Below are 25,050 nucleotides of genomic sequence, written 5' to 3' on the forward strand. Positions count from 1 at the left end.
TTCCCTCCGGATCCATGATGGAGGATCCGTCGTCGGCCAGCAGCTCAACGAGCTGCTTACGGACCCCCCGCCATTTTTCCAGCGAGTAGAAGAAGGGTGAGGCACGGTCCAAATCTTCCAGGATCTGGATCCGCGACCTCACGTACGCGCCTCGGGACCCTATGAGCTGCAGGTCCCTCAGCGCGCCCTTCTTCTCTTTGTACGCCTGCCACAGGGCCGGGTCCACGACGGCATGACCGAGGCGGGACTCCAAGTCGAGCACCTCCCTCTCAAGGCGCCCGATCTCGGCTTCCCGCCTCTTGGTCGACCCCTTTGCATACTCCTGACAGAAGACGCGGATGTGAGTCTTGCCTACATCCCACCATAGCCTCAAGGAGGGGAAGCCCCCCTGCTTCCTTCTCCAGTCGGCCCAGAATCGACAGAACGAGTCCCGAAATCGCTCGTCCTCCAGCAGCCGGTCGTTAAAGTGCCAGTACGCGGACCCCGCCCGCGTGCGGAGCGGAGTGAACTCCGCCCACACCAGGTGGTGGTCCGAGCACGGCACCAGCCGCATGGAGGCCGCCGAGACGCGGGAGACGTACGCCTGCGAAATGTAGAGGCGGTCGATTCGCGACCCCACTCCTCCAGACCTCCACGTGAAGGCGCTGGAGTCGGGATGGAGATTCCGCCAGACGTCCACCAAGTTAAGGGAGCTGATCAGTCCCCTCAACTTCTCCACCGACGCTTGGCCGCGCTGGGACCGGAGCGATCCCCCACCTCGAGGGTGCAGTTAAAATCCCCCCCGAGGATGATGCACTCGCCGCTATCGATGGAGCTCAGGACAGCGGACACTTCTTCAAAGATGCGCGCTTGCAACGCGCCGGGCCTGGGCACGTACACGTTCACAAAGTGGAGCGGCACGCTACCCAGGCGAACGGCGAGGTGGAGCAAGCGTCCCGGCACTAGCTCCTTGACCCCCAAGATCTCCGGCTGAAAAGTCGGGGCCAACAAGATAGCCACCCCACTAGAAATAGGGGTGAGGTGACTCATGTAGACCCCACCCTGCCACTCCAGGAGCCAGGTGGCTTCGTCTCCCGGAACGGTGTGGGTTTCCTGCAGAAAGCTCACCGCGTATCTCCCTTCCCAAAGGACAGAGAGATTGTGAAATCCGCAGTGAGACCCCCTGCTGCCGTTGATGTTGAGGCTGGCTATGGTTATCTTCATGTCAAAGGTACTTAAAACCCGTCACCAACAGCTCACTGTGAGGAGGGATTGGAAGTGCACCTGGCCTTCTTCTCCCCCAGCAACCCATTGAGGAACACATTAAACCGGCGCCTCTCAACCAGTTTCACGCCCGCGCGCTTGCCCGTTATCTTCAGGGCAGCACGGAAGGACTGGATGATCAGCGCCAGATTCGACCAGCGGTCGAGGGCCAGCTGAACTTTATTGCGGCAGCCCCTGCAAACCGCGAGGAAATCCTGGAGTTCCGCCGTGGGGATGAGAGGAGATTCGGTGGGAGGCACGAGGGACTCCACCACCTCACTGGCGATGGAATCAAGATCATCCTCCGTGCCCCCCACCGAATCCCCATCCTCCTCCGGGTCGTCACCGCCAGCGGCCGACACGCCCACCGCACACTGTGGGGCGGACGTCCCGGCCGCGCCAGCTGGTCCCGCCTCTGTCACGATCCCACCCCCAGGATCGATGGCGGAGGAGTCCTCTCTGGGTTCTATTGTGAAACAGGAGCCTGTAGGCACCAGCGGATCAGGACCCCCCTCTACCTCCGTCCCCAGGCCAATGAGTGGTCCAGGGGAGACAGAAGTTCCCGACTCCGGAAAACCAGCCGGAGCAGAGACTGGAGGCGGAGAGAGGAGGCCATCTCCCTCTCCGCCAGCACCCACAGGCCCAGCAGATGGGGCAGCATTCTCGGTTATAACCGGGTCGGGTGTCTCTAGCTTGGTGGTGGACTCCGGCTGGGAGGGCCGACCCTCTGGGGCCTCACCCTCCCCTTCACTCAGGGCACCCGACCCAGTAGCAGTGGCAGAATGGGCGGAGTCCCCAGGCTCCCCCACCACAAGCAGGGCCCCACTTATTTCTTCAGGAGGGGCCTCATGTACCGGGGCCTTCCCCTCCCCTCCATCCTGAGGAATAGGGAGCTCCTGCCCGGACTTTATAGCCTTGGTGGTAGCGGTAGGGGAATCCTGGGAACCCGAGACAAGAGACATCTCCCCTCCAACAGATGGGCCCTGCGCCTCAGGGCCCCTCATTACCTCTGTGGAGGGGTGCCTTCTCCTCTTTTTCCCACCAGGGCGCAGAGGCTCAGAGACCTCCATATCATCAGAGGCCTCCACCTCCACACTCTCCTTTTTTTTATTCACCCTGGGCCTGAGCCCAGCCCTGGGGCAAGTTGACTTCCCGAGATCGGGCTTTGTGCTGAGCTCAGACTCGGGTAGTGTCACGGTGTCCAGGGGACGCGCCTCTCGATGTTTATTTCTCCTCAGCGCCTTCCTTCCACTTGGACAGTCAACCCGCTCCCTGCCGGAGACTGTGAAAACCACAGCCTCCGGTACAGACTGAATGGTATCTGGTGGAGGTGTAGGGGGGGTGGGAGGAGGTGCAGCGTCGCCACCATGGGCCACCGAGTTGGAGTTGGCAGCCGGGAGGTTGGGGCAGTTCTTACGAACATGCCCCACCCCCTTACAGACATGGCACTGCACCCCGTCCAAGGTCCAGAAGACGCGGTAGGCAGTCCCCTGGAATTCTACATTAAAGTGGCCCTCTGTCACCTCCTCCCGCACCAGCTGCATGAATAACTGGCGGCGGAAGGAGTACACGTGTCGGAGGCTGTTCTCCCGAAGACCGAGCGGGACTGGGGTGAGCCCCGTCTTTACCTCCCCCAGATGGTGCAGGTGGGGAAGGAGGAGCTCACCAGGGATGAAGGGTGGGACATTGGATAGAATGAGCCTTTGCGCAGTGGCCTCCAGGGGGTCCACTGGCAGAAAGGTCCCGCCCACGGTGAGCCTCTTGCTCAGAGCCAGGGACACCGCCCGCTCGATCTTCAGGAATAACACTGCCTTCCCGTACATTTTAGAGGCTGCAACAATGGCCGAAGGGCCGACAACCTCGGCCATTGCTTTCACGCATGCCTCTATAGTCATGTTCGGATGGACGTAGCTCTTGACCCCATGCTTCGATGTTCATAAAGCAAACGGTGACGGGGCAACAGGTGCAGCTGCAGCAGCCGCAGCAGCATATGTACGGGAAGGCCCCGCCACCGGCGAAGGAGGGCTTGCCATGGGGTCTAAGAGCCACGTCCACCCCCAAGAAACAAAACAAATTTACACAATTTTTAAAAAAGCAAACTTTAAACAAAGTGGAGTGGGAGCAGAGGAGGATGGGGTAGGATGGTAAAGGAAAAGGGGAGGATAGGTGACTGAGGCGACTGAGTGGAGGAAGGGAGAGAAAGGCTGAAAAGGATGTTTGATCCAACTGCCAGTTGGAGTACCTTTATAACAATTAGTCCAAAACTGTTTGTTGTCTTCCAGTTGGGGGAGGCTTCTTCGCCCGGGACGGCTGGAGCCGCCCGGTACTCTCCTCTTCTGATTTTAACAAGACAGTCTTCACCCGGGCAACTCCAGCTGTCCCGAGCAGGCAGTTGGCGTGGGGAGGGAGCTCCCTGTGTGCAAACACCAATACAAATACAGGGGCCCCTACTGGATTTGGCTGCCCCACCCCTGAGTCTTCCGGCCTCTTCTCCCTCCCCCAAACAGTTCAAACTTAAGAGTCTTTCAGGTGCCCTGGCACCCACCTCTCCAGAACAATTGCAGCCTTCCTTGATGGTTTCCCTCCACTCTGTATTCACCTTTCTCCAGTCTCTCTCTCCAGTTGCTGCAGTTTCCACTCTCCACTCTCCACTCTCCACTCTCCACTCTCCACTCTCCACTCTGCAGTTGCTGCAGCACAGGTGCAGCTGCTCCCCCAGATTGCTGGCAGGAAATGATCCAAATTGCCGAGCCAATCCCAGTGCTGTACCTGTCCTGGGAGTGTTTGATGGGGACAGTGTAGAGGGAGCTTTACTCTGTATCTAACCCCGTTTTTTTTTTTCTTTTTTTTTTCTTTATTTTTTTTTTCTTTTTTTTTTGCCAGCAGCCAACCCCAGTGCTGTATCTGTCCTGGGAGTGTTTGATGGGGACAGTGTAGAGAGAACAACGCACTGTAGTAATTACGGACCAGGAGGCCAATTCCCTCCTGATCCATGATGGAGGATTCATCGTCGGCCAGCAGCTCATCGAGCTCGACCCCCGCCATTTTTCCAGTGAGTAGAAGAAGGGTGAGGCGCGATCCAAATCTTCCAGGATCTGGATTCGCGACCTCACGTACGCGCCTCGGGACCCTATGAGCTGCAGGTCCCTCAGCGCGCCCTTCTTCTCTTTATACGCCTGCCACAGAGCCGGGTCCGCGACGGCATGACCGAGGCGGGACTCCAAGTAGAGCACGTCTCTCTCTAGGCGCCCAATCACGGCTTCCCGCCTCTTGGTCGACCCCTTTGCGTACTCCTGACAGAAGACGCGGATGTGAGTCTTGCCCACATCCCACCATAGCCTCAAGGAAGGGAAGCCCCCCTGCTTCCTTCTCCAGTCGGCCCAGAATCGACGGAACAAGTCCCGGAATCACTCGTCCTCCAGCAGCCGGTTGTTGAAGTGCCAGTACGCGGACCCCACCCGCGTGCGGAGCGGCGTGAACTCCGCCCACACCAGGTGGTGGTCCGAGCATGGCACCAGCCGCATGGAGGCCACCGAGACGTGGGAGATATACGCCTGCGAAAGGTAAAGGTGGTCGATTTAGGACCCTCTTCCTCCAGACCTGCACGTGAAGGCGCTGGAGTCGGGATGGAGATTCCGCCAGACGTCCACCAAGTTGAGGGAGCTAATCAGTCCCCTCAACATCTCCACCGACGCTTGGCCGCGCTGGGGACCGGAGCGATCCCCCACCTCGAGGGTACTGTTAAAATCCCCCCTGAGGATGATGCACTTGCCGCTATCGATGGAGCTGAAGAGTGCGGACACTTCTTCAAAGAAGCGCGCTTGCAATGCGCCGGGCCTGGGCGCGTACACGTTCACAAAGTGGAGCGGCACGCTACCCAGGCAAACAACGAGGTGGAGCAAGCGGCCCGGCACTAGCTCCTTGACCCCCAAGATCTCAGGCTGAAAAGACTGGACCAACAAGATAGCCACCCCACTAGAAATAGGGGTGAGGTGACTCATGTAGACCCCACCCTGCCACTCCAGGAGCCAGGTGGCTTTGTCTCCTGGAACGGTGTGTGTTTCCTGCAGAAAGCTCACCGCGTATCTCCCTTCCCTGAGGACTGAGAGATTGTGAAATCTGCGGTGAGACCCCCTGCTGCCGTTGATGTTGAGGCTGGCTATGGTTATCTTCATGTCAAAGGTACGTAAAACCGTCACCAACACCTCACTGTGAGGAGGGAGCGGAAGTGCACCTGGGTTTCCAGTTCCCCAGCAACCTATTGAGGAACACATTAAATCGGCGCCTTTCAACCAGTTTCACACCTGCGCCCTTGCCCGTTTTCTTGAGGGCGGCACGGACGGACTGGATGATCAGCGCCAGATTTGACCAAAGGCCGAGGGCCAGCTGAACTTTATTGCGGCAACCCCTGCAAGCCGCGAGGAAATCCCGGAGTTCCGCCATGGGGATGAGAGGAGACTCAGTGGGAGGCACGAGGGACTCCACCACCTCACTGGCGATGCAATCAAGGTCATCCTCCGTGCCCTACAACGAATCCCCACCTCCTCCGGGTCGTCACCACCAGCGGCCAACACATCCACCACACACTGTGGGGCAAACATCCCGGCTGCGCCAGCTGGTTCCGCCTCCGTCACGATCCCACCCCCAGGATCGATGGCGGAGGAGTCCTCTCTGGGTTCTAAGATGGAACTGGAGCCTGTGTTTACCAGCAGTTCAGGAGCCCTCTCCACCTCCGTCCCCAGGCCAATGAGCGGTCCTGGGGAGATGGAAGTGCCCGACTCCGGAATTCCAGCCGAAGCCGGGCCCAGGGGCGGAGAGAGGAGGCCATCTCCCGCTCCGCCAGCACCCACAAACCCAGCAAAATTTTCAATTATAACCGGGTTGGATGTCTCCTGGTTGCTGGTGGACTCCGGCTGGGAGGGCCAACCCCTTGGGGCCTCGCCCTCCCCTCCACTCCACTCCACTCAGGGCACCCAACCCAGTGGCAGTGGCAGAATGGGAGGCGTCCCCAGGCTCCCCCACCACAAGCAGGGCTCCACTTACTCCTTCAGGAGGGGCCTCATGTACAGGGGCCTCCCCTTCCCCTCCATCCTGAGGGGTAGGGAGCTCCTACCCAGACTTTGCAGCCTTGATGATGGTGGTGGTAGGGGAAACATGGGGACCCGAACCAGGAGACAGCTCCCCTCCAACAGATGGGCCCTATACCTCAGGGCCCTGTGTTACCTCTGTGGAGGGGTGCCTTCTCCACTTTTTCCCAGTTGGGCGCAGAGACTCAGAGACCTCCACCTCCGCACCCTCCTTTTTTTTTAAGTCACCCTGGGCCTGAGCACAGCCCTGGGGCAAGTGGGTTCCCCAACATCGGGCCTTGGGCTGAGCTCAGGCTCGGGTTGTGTCATAGTGTCCAGGGGACGGGCCTCTTGATATTTATTTTTCCTCCATGCCTTCCTTCCACCCGGACTGGCACTCCCCTCCCCGCTGGAGGCTGAAAATCACAGCCTCAGTAACCGACTGAGCAGTGTCTGTAGGAGATTTCGGGGGAGTGGGAGGAGGTGGAGTGACGCCACCCTGGGCCGCCGAGTTGGAGTTGGCAGCCGGGAGGTTGGGGCAGTTCTTACGAACATGCCCCACCCCCTTGCAGACATGGCACTGTGCCCTGTCTGAGGTCCAGAAGACGCGGCAGGCCGACCCCTGGAACTCTACACTGAAGTGGCCCTCCAAGACCTCCTCCCATGCCTGCTGCATAAAGAGCCGACGGCGGAAGGAGTAGACATGTTGGAGGCTGTGCTCCCGAAGACCGAGCGGGACTGGGGTGATCCCCAACCTCACCTCTCCCAGATGGTGCAGGTGGGGGAGGAGGAGCTCATCAGGAATGAAGGGCGGGTCGTTTGACAACATTATCTGCTGCGCAGTGGCCCCCAGAGGGTCCACTGGCAGGAAAGTCTCACCCACTGTGAGCCCCGTACTTAGGGCGAGGGACACCGCCCACTCGGTCTTCAGGAAGAACACAGCCTTCCCGTACATCTTTGAGGCTGCCACAATGGCCGAGGGGCCGACAACCTCGGCCATTGCCTTAACGCAAGCCTCAATAGTCATGGTAGGGTGTGTGTAACTCTTCACATGCTTTGTTGTTAAGATTTTAAATGGTGACGGGTCCACAGGAGTGGCTGCCGCAGCTGCTGCAGCATAGGAGGGCCCCGCCACCGGAGAGGACCGAGAAGTCATGGAGTAGAAGAGTTGCACACACTGTGTGTTGAGAGCAAAAAAAAAGAGCAAATACAATAATAAATCAAAAATGCAAACACTTAAAGGATTGTAGCACAGGGGAAGAGGCTGAGGGAGAGGAAGGCCAGGAGGAATCAGTCTTTGTTGGTATTTTAAAGGAAGTCTTTTAGCTGGTCTTCCAGTTGGGAGGGTGGGGAGATGTCTTCACCTGGGTCAGCTGTAAGCTGCCCAGGCACACGCCTCTTTCGATGTTGAGATAATAAGTCTCTTCACCTGGGCAGCTCCAGCTGTCCCAAGCTCAATAGTTGGGATGGGGAGGGAGCTCCCTATCCAAAGATGTTAAACACAGTAGCTCCCTATTGAACAATACAGCCCCACCCAAGGTCTTCAGGTCTCTTCTTCCCCCACCCCCAACAATCAATTAAAATTTAAAAAGACTTCAATATGAAACAAACTCACAGAAGAGCTTCCAGTTCTCTGCCTTCCTTTGTTGTCAATGTGGAAAAAACGTTTGTTTCAATCTCAGTCTCTCCCTCTTGCAGCAGTCACACAGCAACAGTCAGCTGAACCTCATTAACTACTCAGCACCTCCAATTAGGCAGCAGCCAACTCGAGTGCTGTAGCTGTCCTGGGAGTGTTTGCTGGGGACGGTGTAGAGGGAGCTTTACTCTGTATCTAACCCCGTTTTTTTTTGCATTAATAATTTTCCCTTTATTAAAAGCCTTTACAAATAGCACGTCAATAAAAAGTGTAGTTGTTTTATTTTACAATTTTTCATTCAGTATTGTACACTGGGTGGCACAGTGGTTAGCACTGCAGCCTCACAGCTCCAGCAACCCGAGTTCGATTCTGGGTACTGCCTTTGCAGAGTTTGCAAGTTCTCCCTGTGACCGCGTGGGTTTCCGCCGGGTGCTCCGGTTTCCTTCCACAGCCAAAGACTTGTAGGTTGATAGGTAAATTGGCCATTGTAAATTGCCCCTCGTGTATGTAGGTGGTAGGAAATATGGGATTACTGTAGGGTTAGTATAAATGGGTGCTTGTTGGTCAGCACAGACTCGGTGGGCCGAAGGTCCTGTTTCAGTGCTGTATCTCTTTACTGTGGTTACTGTTGTCCTGAATGGAAATCACAAAGCACATCATCAGATCTGCCACCTGAGTGTTTTTTTGTTAGTGACCACTGCTGAACCAAAGAGACAGCTGAAGAATTCTGACTGGAGCATCCCTGGTACCCGCTTCACTTAGCACAATCAATTTCGCAAAGGGATCCTTACACAAGTCATCGGCCTCTCATTTGCACATGTAGAACCCCGTGCTGTCCCTGTCCTGGGAGTGTTTGATGGGACAGTGTAGAGGGAGCCTTACTCTGTATCTAACCCCCGTGCTGTACCTGTCCTAGGACTGTTTGATGGGGCCAGTGTAGAGGGAACTTTACTCTGTATCTAACTCCGTGCTGTACCTGTCCTAGGACTGTTTGATGGGACAGTGTAGAGGGAGCTTTACTCTGTATCTAACCCCCGTGCTGTACCTGTCCTGGGAGTGTTTGATGGGGACAGTGTAGAGGGAGCTTTACTCTGTATCTAACCCCCGTGCTGTACCTGTCCTGGGAGTGTTTGATGGGACAGTGTAGAGGGAACTTTACTCTGTATCTAACTCCGTGCTGTACCTGTCCTAAGAGTGTTTTTTGGGACAGTGTAGACTGAGGGAGCTTTACTCTGTAACAGAGGCCCAGGTGGAGGAGCATAAACTCCAGAACAGAATGAATGGCCTGTTTCTGCGCTGTAAATTCTCTGTAAAATGTTGATTTTTTTGTTTGTCTTTGCAGAATGCCTTGCTGGACCTCGCTACAGTTATCGATACACTTTCCTTACGAGCTGTCGTCAGTGATGTTTTATCTACAGTTATTCCCAATGTGGTAGGTCACCAGTAACTAGGAACTTTGCTCTCTCTATCTCTGCTTCTTCTTTATTCCCATTACTTTGCAAAATCCGGCTGTCTATCTGTTTACATCTCAAAAAACAAAGAGCAAATCCAATGCCCCTCGGCCTCAGCTGTGAACTGCTATCAGACATTCATTAACATTGACCCAGCATTGCCCTGCTCCACCTCCAGTCCTTGGGCAGGGCAGTGCAATTGATGTAGAAGATTACCTATGATCTTTGCCACGGTGACAGGTTTCACCTCTCAGCCAGCAGGTTGTGGGTTCGAGTACACTTCAGAAACTGAGGACAGGATCCCAGCAGTCTCTGTGAGGCCGTATTGAGAGTTGCATTGAGGGTAAAGTACCCCTTGGCAGTCCCATCAAAAACTCCCAGGGAGGTGCAGAGCTTTTTACTCTGTATCTAACCCCGTTTTTTTTTGGCCTTTATACCCCAGGCCCCTTTTATATTTTTCATGTTGAGGGGGCCTTTATTCCTCAGGCCCCCTTTATATACATATTTACATTTTTAAAAATAACTTTATTAAAACCAGATAAATAAACAAAAAACTCAAATTAAAATGCCATTCTCGGCATCAACGATGCACTCCAGTCACTGCGGTGCCCACCGGTTGCGGAAGGCCTCAAGCGTACGGGCGGACACCGCATGCTCCTTCCCTGGGGACACCCGGGCGCGAACCTAACCGTGGAAGAGGGGCAGGCAATCGGGGAGGACGGCACCCCCGATGGCTCGCAGCCTGGATCTGTGAATTTCCTCCTGAACCAGGCCCAGGAGCAGACCGAGGAGATCCTCCTCCCAGCCCACGTCCCTCCGCACCGGGTACCCAAAGATCAGGAGCGTGGGACTGAAGTGCAGCCAGAACTTGAGGAGCAGCCCCTTCAGATACTCAAAGAGAGGCTGCAACCTCGCACACTCCGTATAAATGTGGAACACGGACTCGTCCAGGCCGCAGAAAGTACAGGCCGCCTGGGAGTCCGTGAACCTACTTAAAAGTCTATTGCACGGGACTGCTCTGTGCAACACCCTCCACCCCAGGTCCCCGATGTAAAGGGGGAAGACTCTCGCATAGAGAGACCTCCTTCTATGCTGTAAGATGCTCTGAAAAAAGGAGATTTGTCCTGATATTGATGTAACTTTGGTGACCTCTTCCTTACTCTTCCCTTTCCTGTAGGAAAACATCTTCATTTACCTGCTGGATGTGAGTTCGAACAAGATGTTGTGTGACAACCCCCCGCATGAGATGTCCAAGGAGGGGAGACTAAGGTACATTGTGGGGTCTGTTAGGTAACAAAAGAGTTGAGGATCCCACTGGAGAATTTACTTTCAATCCTCAATGGGATTGACAGTGCTGTGAAGTTTCTGGCAACTGTAGGCTGCAGGGATGTGTTAATGAACTGGTTACAGGGGCAGAAAAGAGCCAAATAGAGTTCAATCTGGAGAAGTGCAAGGTAATGCGTTTGGAGAAGGCTAACAAGGCAAGGGAATACATAATAAATGGGAGGATACTGAGAATACTGAGGAACAAAACCACCTTGGAGTGCATGTCCACAGATCCCTGAAGGGAGCAGGACAGGTAGATCAGGTGATTAGGAAAGAATATGAGATAGTTTCCTATATTGGCTGAGGCCTAGAGTGTAAGAACATGGAGGTGATGCTAGGATTGTATAAAACACGAGTTAGACAACAACTAAAGTACCGTGTACAGTTCTGGTTACCACATTAAAGGAAGGATGTGATCACGTTAGAGAAGGTACAGATGAGATTTATAAGGATGTTGCCAGGACTGGAGAGTTTTAGCTATGATGAAAGATTGGACAGGCTGGAGTTGTTTTCTTTGGAACAGAGGAAGCTGAGGGGAGATTTAATTGAAGTGTGTAAAATTATGAGGGGCCTGGATAGAGTGGATAGGAAGGACCTATTCCCCTGAGAAGAGATGTAATAACAAGGGGCATAGATTTAACATCATTGGCAGAAGGATTAGAGAGGAGTTGAGGGATAATTTATTTTCACCAAGATGGTGGTGGGAGTCTGGAACACACTGGCAGAAAGGGCAGTAGAGGCAGAAACTCTTATCCCATTTAAAAAACACTTGGGTATGCACTTAAAGTGCCGTCACCTACAAGACTATGGACCAAGAGCTGGATAATGGGATTAGGCTGGTGGCTCTTTTTCAGTCAGTTTATACATGATGGGCTGAATGGGCTCCTTCTGTGCTATACGTTTTTCTATGTTTCTATGTAAGACTCTACCTCTGAGACTCCAGAGTGACGGTTAAAAGGAGATTCAATAGAGGCGCTGAAAACAATGACGGTGTTTCAATGGTGTAAATTAGGAGAAGCTGTTTGTACTGGTGGGAGGGACAGTAACCAGAGGACATATAATTAAGGTAATTGGCAGAGTGAGTTGTTGTGATCTGGAACGCGCTGCCTGAAAGGGCGGTGGAAGCAGATTCAATAGTAACTTTCAAAAGGGAATTAGATAAATACCCGCATGGAGAAAAACACTGCAGGGCAATGGGGATTGGGCCTAATTTGGATAGCTCTTTCAAAGTGCCAACACAGCCACAATGGGCAGAATCATCTCCTGATCACTTTCTGTGTTCCATAGGATTTGGAGGAATCTGTTGAGCCTTCTTCCACTGACTCATTTGATCAATTCACTGCCAAAGTAGAAGTGGACCAGACAGACTGGAAGGTGCCAGAATTTATCCCCCAACCAACATCACTACAAGCAGAGTATCTGGCCATCATGACATGGCTGTTAGTGGGATCGCACTGTGCACAAATTGGTCGCCGTGTTTCCTACCTTACAGCAGTGACCAAACGTCAACATGTATTTGATTGGCTGCAATGCTCTTTGGGACGTCCGGAGGTCATGAAAAGTGCCAGAGAAAAGCAAGTTCTTTTCTTTAACTGGCAACCTTTGACCTGCGAGTGAAACAGGGCAGACACCTGACCCTTGCCTTCTGTGGCGCTTCTGCAGGGGAGGGGCTTGAGTAGCTGAACTGACGGCTCCTGACTGCCGTCCAGTGGCCTCCACTGAATAATGTCTCTGTGTGTTCGGTGTCACTGCAGTACTGAGGGAGTGCTGCATTGCCGGAGGGTCAGTACTGAGGGAGTGCTGCATTGCTGGAGGGTCAGTACTGAGGGATTGCTGCATTGCCGGAGGGTCAGTACTGAGGGATTGCTGCACTGTTGGAGGGTCAGTAATGAGGGATTGCTGCATTGCCGGAGGGTCAGTACTGAGGGAGTGCCGCAGTGTTGGAGGGTCAGTATTGAGGGATTGCTGCATTGCCCGAGGGTCAGTACTGAGGGAGTGCCACAGTGTTGGAGGGTCAGTACTGAGGGATTGCTGCACTGTTGGAGGGTCAGTACTGAGGGGTTGCTGCATTGCCGGAGGGTCAGTACTGAGGGAGTGCCGCACTGTTGGAGGGTCAGTACTGAGGGATTGCTGCACTGTTGGAGGGTCAGTACTGAGGGAGTGCTGCACTGTTGGAGGGTCAGTACTGAGGGAGTGCTGCACTGTCGGAGGGTCAGTACTGAGGGAGCGCCGCAGTGTTGGAGGGTCAGTATTGAGGGATTGCTGCATTGCCCGAGGGTCAGTACTGAGGGAGTGCCACAGTGTTGGAGGGTCAGTACTGAGGGATTGCTGCACTGTTGGAGGGTCAGTACTGAGGGGTTGCTGCATTGCCGGAGGGTCAGTACTGAGGGAGTGCCGCACTGTTGGAGGGTCAGTACTGAGGGATTGCTGCACTGTTGGAGGGTCAGTACTGAGGGAGTGCTGCACTGTTGGAGGGTCAGTACTGAGGGAGTGCTGCACTGTCGGAGGGTCAGTACTGAGGGAGCGCTGCGCTGTCGGAGGGTCACTACTGAGGGAGCGCCGCGCTGTCGGAGGGTCAGTACTGAGGGAGCGCTGCACTGTCGGAGGGTCAGTACTGAGGGAGTGCTGCACTGTCGGAGGGTCAGTACCAAGGGAGTGCTGCACTGTCGGAGAGTCAGTACTAAGGGAGTGCTGCACTGTCAGAGGGTCAGTACTGAGGGAGTGCTGCATTGTCGGAGGGTCAGTACTGAGGGAGTGCCGCAGTGTTGGAGGGTCAGTACTGAGGGATTGCTGCATTGCCGGAGGGTCAGTACTGAGGGATTGCTGCACTGTTGGAGGGTCAGTACTGAGGGATTGCTGCATTGCCGGAGGGTCAGTACTGAGGGAGTGCCGCAGTGTTGGAGGGTCAGTACTGAGGGATTGCTGCATTGCTGGAGGGTCAGTACTGAGGGATTGCTGCACTGTTGGAGGGTCAGTACTGAGGGAGCGCTGCACTGTTGGAGGGTCAGTACTGAGGGAGTGCCGCAGTGTTGGAGGGTCAGTACTGAGGGATTGCTGCATTGCTGGAGGGTCAGTACTGAGGGATTGCTGCACTGTTGGAGGGTCAGTACTGAGGGAGTGCTGCACTGTTGGAGGGTCAGTACTGAGGGAGTGCTGCACTGTTGGAGATACCTTTTTTATGAGATGTTAAACTGAGGCCCCATCTGCCCTCTCAGGTGGATGTAAAAGATCCCACGACATGATTTTGAAGAAGAGCAGGGGAGTTCTCCCCAGTGTCCTGGGGCCAATATCCCTCAAGCAACATCACTACAAACAGATTATCTGATCATTATCACATTGCTGTTTGTGGGATCTCACTGTGCATAAACTGGCTGCCGAGTTTCCTCCAACAATGACTACAGTTCCAAAGTACTTAATTGGTTGTGAAGGACTTTGGGTTGTCCGGTAGTTGTGAAAGGTGCTATAGAAATGCAAGTCTTTGTTTTTCCTTTTCATGGTGACACTCTCATTTGCACACACAGGTGCGCACATAAACACACACACTCACACACACACACACACACACACACACACACACTCTCGCACATAAACACACACACTCTCGCACATAAACACACACACTCACACACACACACACTCTCGCACATAAACACACACACTCACACACACACACACACACACACACACACACACACACACACACACACACATTCTCGCACATAAACACACACACTCTTTCACACACACTCTCGCACATAAACACACGCACTCTTTCACACACACACACACACTCTCACACATAAACACACACACTCTTTCACACACACACACACACTCTCGCACAAAATCATACACACTCTTTCACACAAACACACACTCTCGCACATAAACACACACACTCTTTCACACACACACACACAGGTGCGCACATAAACACACACACTCTTTCACACACACACTCTCACACACACACACACTCACACATAAACACACACACTCTTTCACACAAACACACACTCTCGCACATAAACACACACACTCTCGCACATAAACACACACACTCTTTCACACACACACACTCTCGCACATAAACACACACACTCTTTCACACACACACTCTCACACATAAACACACACACTTTTTCACACACACTCTCACACATAAACACACACACTCTTTCACACACACACACTATCGCACATAAACACACACACTCTTTCACACACACACACACACTCTCGCACATAAACACACACACACTTTCACACACACACTCTCACACATAAACACAGACACTCTTTCACACACACACACACTCTCGCACATAAACACACACACTCTTTCACACACACACACTCTCACACATAAACACACACACTCTTTCACACACACACTCACACATAAATACACACACTCTTTCACACACACTCTCGCACATAAACACACACACTCTTTCACACACACACTCTCTCGCACATAAACACACACACTTTTTCACACACACACACTCTCTCTCGCACATAAACACACACACTTTTTCACACACACACACACACTCTCACACATAAACACACACACTCTTTCACACACACACACACTCTCACACATAAACACACACACTTTTTCACACACACACACACTCTCACACATAAACACACACACTCTTTCACACACACACACTATCGCACATAAACACACACACTCTTTCACACACACACACACTCTCGCACATAAACACACACACACTTTCACACACACACTCACACATAAACACAGACACTCTTTCACACACACTCTCGCACATAAACACACGCACTCTTTCACACACACACACACTCTCACACATAAACACACACACTCTTTCACACACACACACTCTCGCACAAAATCATACACACTCTTTCACACAAACACACACTCTCGCACATAAACACACACACTCTTTCACACACACACACACAGGTGCGCACATAAACACACACACTCTTTCACACACACACACACTCTTTCACACACACACACACTCACACATAAACACACACACTCTTTCACACAAACACACACTCTCGCACATAAACACACACACTCTTTCACACACACACACTCTCGCACATAAACACACACACTCTTTCACACACACACACTCTCGCACATAAACACACACACTCTTTCACACACACACACTCTCACACATAAACACACACACTTTTTCACACACACACACACTCTCACACATAAACACACACACTCTTTCACACACACACACTATCGCACATAAACACACACACTCTTTCACACACACACACACACTCTCGCACATAAACACACACACACATTCACACACACACTCTCACACATAAACACAGACACTCTTTCACACACACACACACTCTCGCACATAAACACACACACTCTTTCACACACACACACTCTCACACATAAACACACACACTCTTTCACACACACACTCACACATAAATACACACACTCTTTCACACACACTCTCGCACATAAACACACACACTCTTTCACACACACACTCTCTCGCACATAAACACACACACTTTTTCACACACACACACACTCTCTCGCACATAAACACACACACTTTTTCACACACACACACACTCTCACACATAAACACACACACTCTTTCACACACACACACTCTCACACATAAACACACACACTTTTTCACACACACACACACTCTCACACATAAACACACACACTCTTTCACACACACACACTATCGCACATAAACACACACACTCTTTCACACACACACACACTCTCGCACATAAACACACACACACTTTCACACACACACTCTCACACATAAACACAGACACTCTTTCACACACACACACTCTCGCACATAAACACACACACTCTTTCACACACACACACACTCTCACACATAAACACACACACTCTTTCACACACACACACACTCTCACACATAAACACACACACTCTTTCACACACACACACATACTCGCACATAAACACACACACTCTTTCACACACACACACTCGCACACACAAGCACTCACACAAACTCTCACGCGCACTCACACACACCTTGTCATATATGCACTCTGTCCCACACACGCACACTCTCACACACCCTCTCACACACACACACACACACATACACTATATACTGTGCCGCCACTGGTTCTATATAAATACGAGTTTCTTTGCACCTGATGTTGAACAACAGGTGAATGTTATCAGGTGTTAGTAAAAATGAGAAAATTTCTCTGTTAGATTGCTCAGCGGCTATACAGTTTTTAGACGGAGGGAAGGAAGGAAGTGAGAGAATTACTCCTGGATCAGTGTGACCTGCATAGCCTACCATTGACATCCTGTCTGCACTGATTTGGACCCTGAAAAGGGTTCAATGCATTAAGGAATGATTTGATGGCTGGAGGAGATTAGATTCTTCCTTTTAATTAAACAGCGACCGACTCTTGTGATATTTCTGCCCCGGCTGTGTGATGCTGTGATGGAGAGCAAGGTGTTATATAATTAATAAAACCGACAGCCTTTTTTATGATCCTGGGAAGATGGAAATATTTTAACCTTGATCAGTGACAGGTTGTTCAGCAGATCCGAGACGTGACTCAATATAATGCAGCCTTCTCTACCCCACCCCCCATCCTGGGGCAAAGCCACTTGTGATCACTCCAACCCCCTCCATCCATTCTCACCCAATATCTGAAGAACATTTGCACCTCTCCTGTAACAGGATATTTTCTTTCCTGTATCAGGATGTAATTAAATTGCAGCTTCAGGCTTTCATTTCTTCCAATTAATCTCCAACAATGTGTTTTAAGAGCTTCTGAATGCCCTTGGTCTTCCCTCATCTGTGTTTTGTTTAATAAATATATATTCTTTTCAAAAAAGGTTATAAACAATTTGCCACTCCAGCTTTCCAACTGCTTGTGGTTCAGTTGGTGGCACTCTCACCTTCAAGACAGAAGGATGCGGGTTTAAGTTCCACTCCCGAGACTTGAGCCCATAAACCTGGCTGACACTTACGATGCAGTACTGAGAGAGTTCCGCACTGTCGGAGGTGTTTTTGAGATGACATCTTAAACCGAGGTCCCTTTCAGGTGGATGTGCAAGATCCCAAGGCGCCATTGGACAAAGAGTTGGGAGTTCTCTCTAGTTTTTGACCAATGTTTATCCCTCAAACTAACATCACAAAAAACAGATTATCTGGTCAATATCACATTGCTGTTTGTGGGAGCTTGCTGTGCACCAATGGTTACTATATTTGCCAACATTAAACAATAATTCCAAGTGTTGGCCATGTTCTACATGAGGAACAACATTCTAAAGTCACCTCTTATCACCTGGAACCTATGTCTCCTTTCCCTGCTTCCATTTAAAGTTAAGATTCCAGTATAATCTCTTACATGCATTTCTGCACCTATCGTTGTAAGATCGTATATTACTGACTAGTAATTCAGAGACATGAGTTCAAATCCCTCCAGGGACGCTAGGGAAATTAAATTCAATTAATTAAGTAAATCTGGAATTGAAAGCGAGTCTCAGTAATGGTGACCATCAATTGTAAAAATCCATCTGGTTCACGAATGTGCTTTAGGGAAGGAAATCTGCTGCCCTTACCTGGTCTGGCCTACATGTGACTCCAGACCCACAGATTGACTCTTAACTGCCCTCTGAAATGGCCTAGCAAGCCACTCAGTTCTATTCAGGAAGGCAGATGACCACCACCATCTCGTGCGCAGTTAGGGATGGTCGATAAATGCTGACCTTGTCACTGACACCCACATCCCGAATGAATAACAAATTCCTCCGTTTTATATCTTGCGCTCAAAATCATCCTGGTGTGTCTTCCTGAACCTGCCATCCTGATTCTCTTGTTGTGTCAGATTGCAACTGTAACTCAATGCCTGGTCTTGGAATAACCAAAGAGAAATCCAACTCTCTTTCTCCTTTAGACGTAAAATTTCCTCCTACATTTTCCAAAGAAAAATTGATCAATTTTGTGTCAGAGGCTGGAAACCTGATTTGTTGTTTGTATGAGTGCAATGCTGGTAGCTGCTGTCTTCATATCTTCACGCTCTTCCGTTGGAGAGCAAGGTGAAGTAGTGGATGCATTCGCAGTCTGATTAACAGTTTGACAGGCCTTGACATAAGAATGTAAGAAATAACAACTGGAGTTGGCCATGAAGCCTTTGAGACTGATCGTCTACCTCAACTCCACCTTCCTGAACTATCGCCAAATCCCTTAATTCCCCTTGTACCCAAAAATCTATCCATCTCTGTCTAGAATATACTCAAGGACTGAGCATCGACAGCTCTCTAGGGTAGTGGATTCCAAAGATTCACAACAAGTAAAGAAATTTTCCCCCTTCTCAGTCCTAAATGGCCAACCCCTTATCTTGAGACTGTGACCCTACAATGGTAGTACAATCTGCTCCTGTGACTTCACTTGACTTTTGTCTTTGCCGATTACCGATGTCAGTGTCAAGGGGGCAATCTTGAGTTTAACATTGTGCCCCAGTCTGACTGTGACATGCCACACCTGAGGACCATAGACCTTACACATAGCCTAAGCACAAAGGAATCTCTCAAGGCAGAGGATAGTGCAGAGCTCAAAGGCGAAAAGGGGCATGAAATATGAAATTCATTTTCTAAACATTCTCTTGGGATAGATGCTTTGGTCACGATGCTGGATGCTTGAAGACACAACATGCAAGATGGTGTAATATTTTAATCATTCATGGGATGTGGGCGTCACTGGCCAGGCCAGCATTTATTCCCTATCCCTAATTGCCCTTGAGAAGGTGGTGGTGAGCTGCCTTCTTGAACTGCTGCAGTCCTTAGGGTGTAGGTGCACCAATAGTGCTGTTAGGGAGGGAGTTCCAGGATTTTGACCCAGCAACAGTGAAGGTACGGCGATATAGTTCCAAGTCAGGATGGTGTGTGGCTCGGAGGGGAACTTGCAGGTGGTGGTGTTCCCATGCATGTACTGCCCTTGTCCTTCTAGTTGGTAGAGGTCACGGGTTTGGAAGGTGCTGTCGAAGGAGCCTTGGTGAGTTGCTGCAGTGCATCATGTAGATGGTACACACTGTTGTCACTGTGAATCGGTGGTGATGGTCCAAAAGATAATTTAACTCAGAACTTTTAAACTATAAACATTATGCAAATGTGTACAAATTAACTGATGCCCTTAAAGCTATAGCCTGTAAATTGGAGGATCATTCCACTCAAAGATATTTTGCTATGCAAATTGCTTGCCATTTGCAATATTAATCATGCCTGCTCTGTGGTTTAGTTATATATTTTCCTTCACTGACTTGCGATGATTAATTATTAACCCTTACATCACCAATACTGCTGCTGACCTACAGTAGTCTAACCATCCAACTGATGCCAACTGCCCTCATATACCTCATCTATTCTTCAGGAGTTACCTGTCGCTCAGTGTGTAGCACACTTCCATCTGAGTCAGAAGGTTGTGGGTTTAAGGCCCACACCAGAGAGTTGAGCACAAAATCCAGGCCAACACTCCCAATGCAGTACTGAAGGAGAGCTGCAGTGTTGGTACAACATTAAACTGAGGCCCTGTCTGCTCTCTCGGGTGGATGTAATAGATCCTGTGGCACTATTTTGAAGAAGAGCAGGGGGAGTTCTCTCCAGTGTCCTGGCCAATATTTATCCCTCAACCAACATCACTAAAAAACAGGTTATCTAGTCATTATCACATTGCTTTTTGTGGGATCTTGCTGTGTGCAAATTGACCACTGTGTTTTCCTACATTACAACAGTGGCTACACTTCATTGGCTGTAAAGGGCTTTGGGATGTGCTGAGGTTCTGAAAGATGCTACAGTTGTTCTTTCTTTGAACAGCTAATCCAAAGGTTGGCTCCACTTGTATATTTTATTCAGGCAGAAAACAAGCAAACCCTTTGAAAAGTAGTGGATTGTTATTGAAAAATTTGAATATTAAATGTGAATTCAGTTGATTGAAGCAAATGCCTTTGATCCTTGGTGCCTGTACCTTGAAACCCTGTTCTGGATATCTACTGACGTCGAAGGAAGATTCTCATGTTTTCCACTTTTGTAAAGCATTTTCATCATTTAATTAGTCAAATTACAGGGGTCAGTTCACACAATCAGCTCTTCCTCTGACTGCATTTAGCCTCTCTCTCTCTCTCTCTTGTCCCTCCACTGTGATTGAAATGTTAATGTCAGAGAATAAAGTGGAGGCGTTGCTGTCCGTTCAGTATCATTTTCTCTGCCTCTTTGGCCTCCTTGTCTCGACAGACAATGGATAAGCGCCTGGAGGTGGTCAGTGGTTTGTGGAGCAGCGCCTGGAGTGGCTATAAAGGCCAATTCTAGAGTGACAGGCTCTTCCACAGGTGCTGCAGAGAAATTTGTTTGTCGGGGCTGTTGCACAGTTGGCTCTCCCCTTGTGCCTCTGTCTTTTTTCCTGCCAACTACTAAGTCTCTTCGACTCGCCACATTTTAGCCCCGCCTTTATGGCTGCCCGCCAGCTCTGGCGAACGCTGGCAACTGACTCCCACGACTTGTGATCGATGTCACAGGATTTCATGTCGCGTTTGCAGACGTCTTTAAAGCGGAGACATGGACGGCTGGTGTGTCTGATACCAGTGGCGAGCTCGCTGTACAATGTGTCTTTGGGGATCCTGCCATCTTCCATGCGGCTCACATGGCCAAGCCATCTCAAGCGCCGCTGACTCAGTAGTGTGTACAAGCTGGGGTTGTTGGCCGCCTCGAGGACTTCTGTGTTGGAGATACGGTCCTGCCACCTGATGCCAAGTATTCTCCGGAGGCAGCGAAGATGGAATGAATTGAGACGTCGCTCTTGGCTGACATACGTTGTCCAGGCCTCGCTGCCATAGAGCAAGGTACTGATGACACAGGCCTGATACACTCGGACTTTTGTGTTCCGTGTCAGTGCGCCATTTTCCCACACTCTCTTGGCCAGTCTGGACATAGCAGTGGAAGCCTTTCCCATGCGCTTGTTGATTTCTGCATCTAGAGACAGGTTACTGGTGATAGTTGAGCCTAGGTAGGTGAACTCTTGAACCTGTCGATGAGACTCTGCAGGCACTCTTCAGTGTGAGATGTTAAAGCAGCATCGTCAGCAAAGAGGAGTTCCCTGATGAGGACTTTCCGTACTTTGGACTTCGCTCTTAGACGGGCAAGGTTGAACAACTGCCCCCTGATCTTGTGTGGAGGAAAATTCCTTCTTCAGAGGATTTGAACGCATGTGAAAGCAGCAGGGAGAAGAAAATCTCAAAAAGTGTGGGTGCAGGAACACAGCCCTGTTTCACGCCACTCAGGATAGGAAAGGGCTCTGATGAGGAGCCACCATGTTGGATTGTGCCTTTCATATTGTCATGGAATGAGGTGATGATACTTAGTAGCTTTGGTGGGCATCCAATCTTTTCTAGTAGTCTGAAGAGACCACGTCTGCTGACGAGGTCAAAGGCTTTGGTGAGATCAATGAAAGCAATGTAGAGGGGCATCTGTTGTTCACGGCATTTCTCCTGTATCTGACGAAGGGAGAACAGCATGTCCACAGCTCGCCAATCAAATCACTTTCCTCAAAGGGGTTTTTTGAGACTGTCTCACTGAAAGTGATTTTTTTTTTTTACTGTGATGCTTTTTCGAGTGAGAGTAAGTGCTTGTGCACACTTGTATTAGAGTGTGTGTATGTTGTGTTTGTGTACATGGGAGTATTTGTACGTGTGAGAGTGTGCATGTGTGTGAATGCGAATTTTGCGTGACAGTGCAAAAGATGTGTGAGGGAGCCTGATTGTGTTTGAGCCTAAGTGTAGGAAGGTGTGTGAGCATGACAGCGAGCGGGTGAGAGTGTGTTTGTGTGAGTGAGTTGTTGTGAGAATGTATGCATAGGTGAGAGTGTATGAGAGAGAAAAGCGAGACTTCCCTGTCAGGTGGAAGCAAAAGATCCCATGGCACTAGGTTTAAGAAGAGCAGGGGAGCTCTCCACAGTGACCTGGGGCCAATATTTATCCCTCAAACCACATCACTAAAAAACAGATGATCTGGTCATTATTGCATTGCTGTTTGTGGGATCTTGCTGTGTGCAAATTGGCTGCCGCGTTTCATAAAATTGACTACACTTCAAAAGTGCTCCATTGGCTGTGAAGTGCTTTGGGACGTCCTGAGGTTGTGAAAGTTGCTATATAAATGCAAAACTTTCTTTCTTTCATTGGTGTCCTCTTTCTGTCTCTTTCAGTGTAATTTTCCCTCACCTTTGCAGTTGGCGTTTATCATCCAGTGTCCTCTGAGGGACTGGAATGTATCCACAGTTGGAACAGTGTCTACTCCAAAACTAGATGAAGTAACTGGTTATCCTTTCAGGACATGTGTGGTAGAGTAATCGATATTGACCTTTTGGGATCTGAATGGTTAGTTTGTCAGACACTGGGTTTGATTGGTTGGAATTTTAACCTAAACAACAGGAAGGTTTGGGTTGGGTGAGGAGTTAAATTCTGGACAATCGGTTTACCGACCAAAACCCACCTCCAAGCTGCCCATTTCTGACTTTGAGTTAGAGACTGGAAGGTGGGTGGGTGATCAGATCCAGGGAGGTGGGTTTCAACTTTAATTATGATAATCAGGCTGCGATTCCACTTTAACTGCTGTTGGCCGGGTTTCCGAGCGTCAGGGTGGACTTTGTAAGTGCCTTCACGCCTGCCTCCTGGATTCAGGCATCTGCCTGAGGAACGTCTACAATACCCCAGTAACCTGTCTCCCAAGGTCTCTAATTTCACCATGAACCCTGCGGACTATCCCCAATGGCCAGGCCCAAGCTCCCTCTCCACCATGAGAACTCTGATTCCCGGCCCCAGTCTCCAAACTCTAATGCCCCCTCCCCACCCCGAGCCCCCTGGCTTCCCTCACCCTTTAGGTCACCGGTCCCCTCCTCGAGGCAACCAACCCCGATCGATCTCCTGTGATAAAAACCTGCCTGCCTCCAATTAGCCCCCTTCAATTGACTGCCCCGCCACTCCAATGCACCTCTCCTTCCTCCCTGATAGGGCGTTTCATTGACACCCCTCCTCCCTCCACCTCTGTCGATGCTCCTGCTGCTCCCACATCATCCCAGATGGACCCTCCCCCCGCCCCACCTCCACCAGTCTCCAGCACGGACTGATCAGCTGCTACAGCCATTGCTGACTGGGCTCCTGCTCAGACACTGCCAATCAAAATGTAAAACAACAGTGTGTGGGCGAAACCTGAATTTCACCTCCCCCACGACTTTCTAACTGACCTGCAACCTAGAAGTTAGGTAAGTAAAAATTGCCCTCTACATCTTGGGTCTTTGACACGGACTGAGGGACCTTGACTCTATATCTAACCCGTGCTGTACCTGTCCTGGGAGTGTTTGATGGGAGAGCGTAGAGGGAGCTTTACTCTGTATCTAACCGCTTGCTGTACCTGTGCTGGGAGTGTTTGATGGGGACAGTGTAGAGGGAGCTTTACTCTGTATCTAACTCCGTGCTGTACCTGTGCTGGGAGTGTTTGATGGGGACAGTGTAGAGGGAGCTTTACTCTGTATCTAACCCCTTGCTGTACCTGTGCTGGGAGTGTTTGATGGGGACAGTGTAGAGGGAACTTTACTCTGTATCTAACTCCGTGCTGTACCTGTGCTGGGAGTGTTTGATGGGGACAGTGTAGAGGGAGCTTTACTCTGTATCTAACCCCCGTTTTTTTTTCTTTTAAGGTGGCCTTTATACCCCAGGCCCCTTTTATAATTTCCACATCGAGGGGGCCTTTATTCCTCAGGCCCCCTTTATGTACATATTTACAGTTTTAAAATAACTTTATTAAAAACAGAAATAAACAAAATCTCAAATTAAAATGCCATTCTCGGCGTCGATGATGCACTCCAGTCCCTGCGGTGCCCACCGGTCGTGGAAGACCTCAAGCGTACCGGCGGACACCGCATGCTCCTTCTCCAGGGACACCCGGGCGCGAACGTAACCGCGGAAGAGGTGCAGGCAATCAGGGAGGACGGAACACCTGACGGCACGCAGCCTGGACCTGTGAATTGCCACCTTGGCCAGGCCCAGGAGCAGACCGACGAGGAGATCCTCCTCCCGGCCCACGCCCCTCCTCACCGGGTGCCCAAAGATCAGGAGCGTGGGACTGAAGTGCAGCCAGAACTTGAGGAGCAGCCCCTTCAGATACTCAAAGAGGGGCTGCAACCTCGCACACTCCGTATAAATGTGCAACACGGACTCGTCCAGGCCGCAGAAAGTGCAGGCGGCCTGGGAGTCCGTGAACCTA

General features: G+C 50.8%; 1 protein-coding gene across 3 annotated transcripts in view; it reads left to right on the top strand.

The window, feature by feature from the left end:
• LOC137371104 (cGMP-dependent 3',5'-cyclic phosphodiesterase) overlaps window positions 1–25,050 on the top strand; it is a 372,354-nt gene that overhangs the window by 187,384 nt on the left and 159,920 nt on the right. For all 3 annotated transcript variants that reach the window (XM_068033044.1, XM_068033045.1, XM_068033046.1), the window contains 2 exons: window positions 9,287–9,376; window positions 10,573–10,664. In XM_068033044.1, the coding sequence (XP_067889145.1) occupies window positions 9,287–9,376; window positions 10,573–10,664 (182 nt within the window). The remainder of the gene's footprint in view (window positions 1–9,286; window positions 9,377–10,572; window positions 10,665–25,050) is intronic.

This window comes from Heterodontus francisci, chromosome 6 (genome assembly GCF_036365525.1).
Source record: "Heterodontus francisci isolate sHetFra1 chromosome 6, sHetFra1.hap1, whole genome shotgun sequence".
NCBI classification, from domain to species: domain Eukaryota; kingdom Metazoa; phylum Chordata; class Chondrichthyes; order Heterodontiformes; family Heterodontidae; genus Heterodontus; species Heterodontus francisci.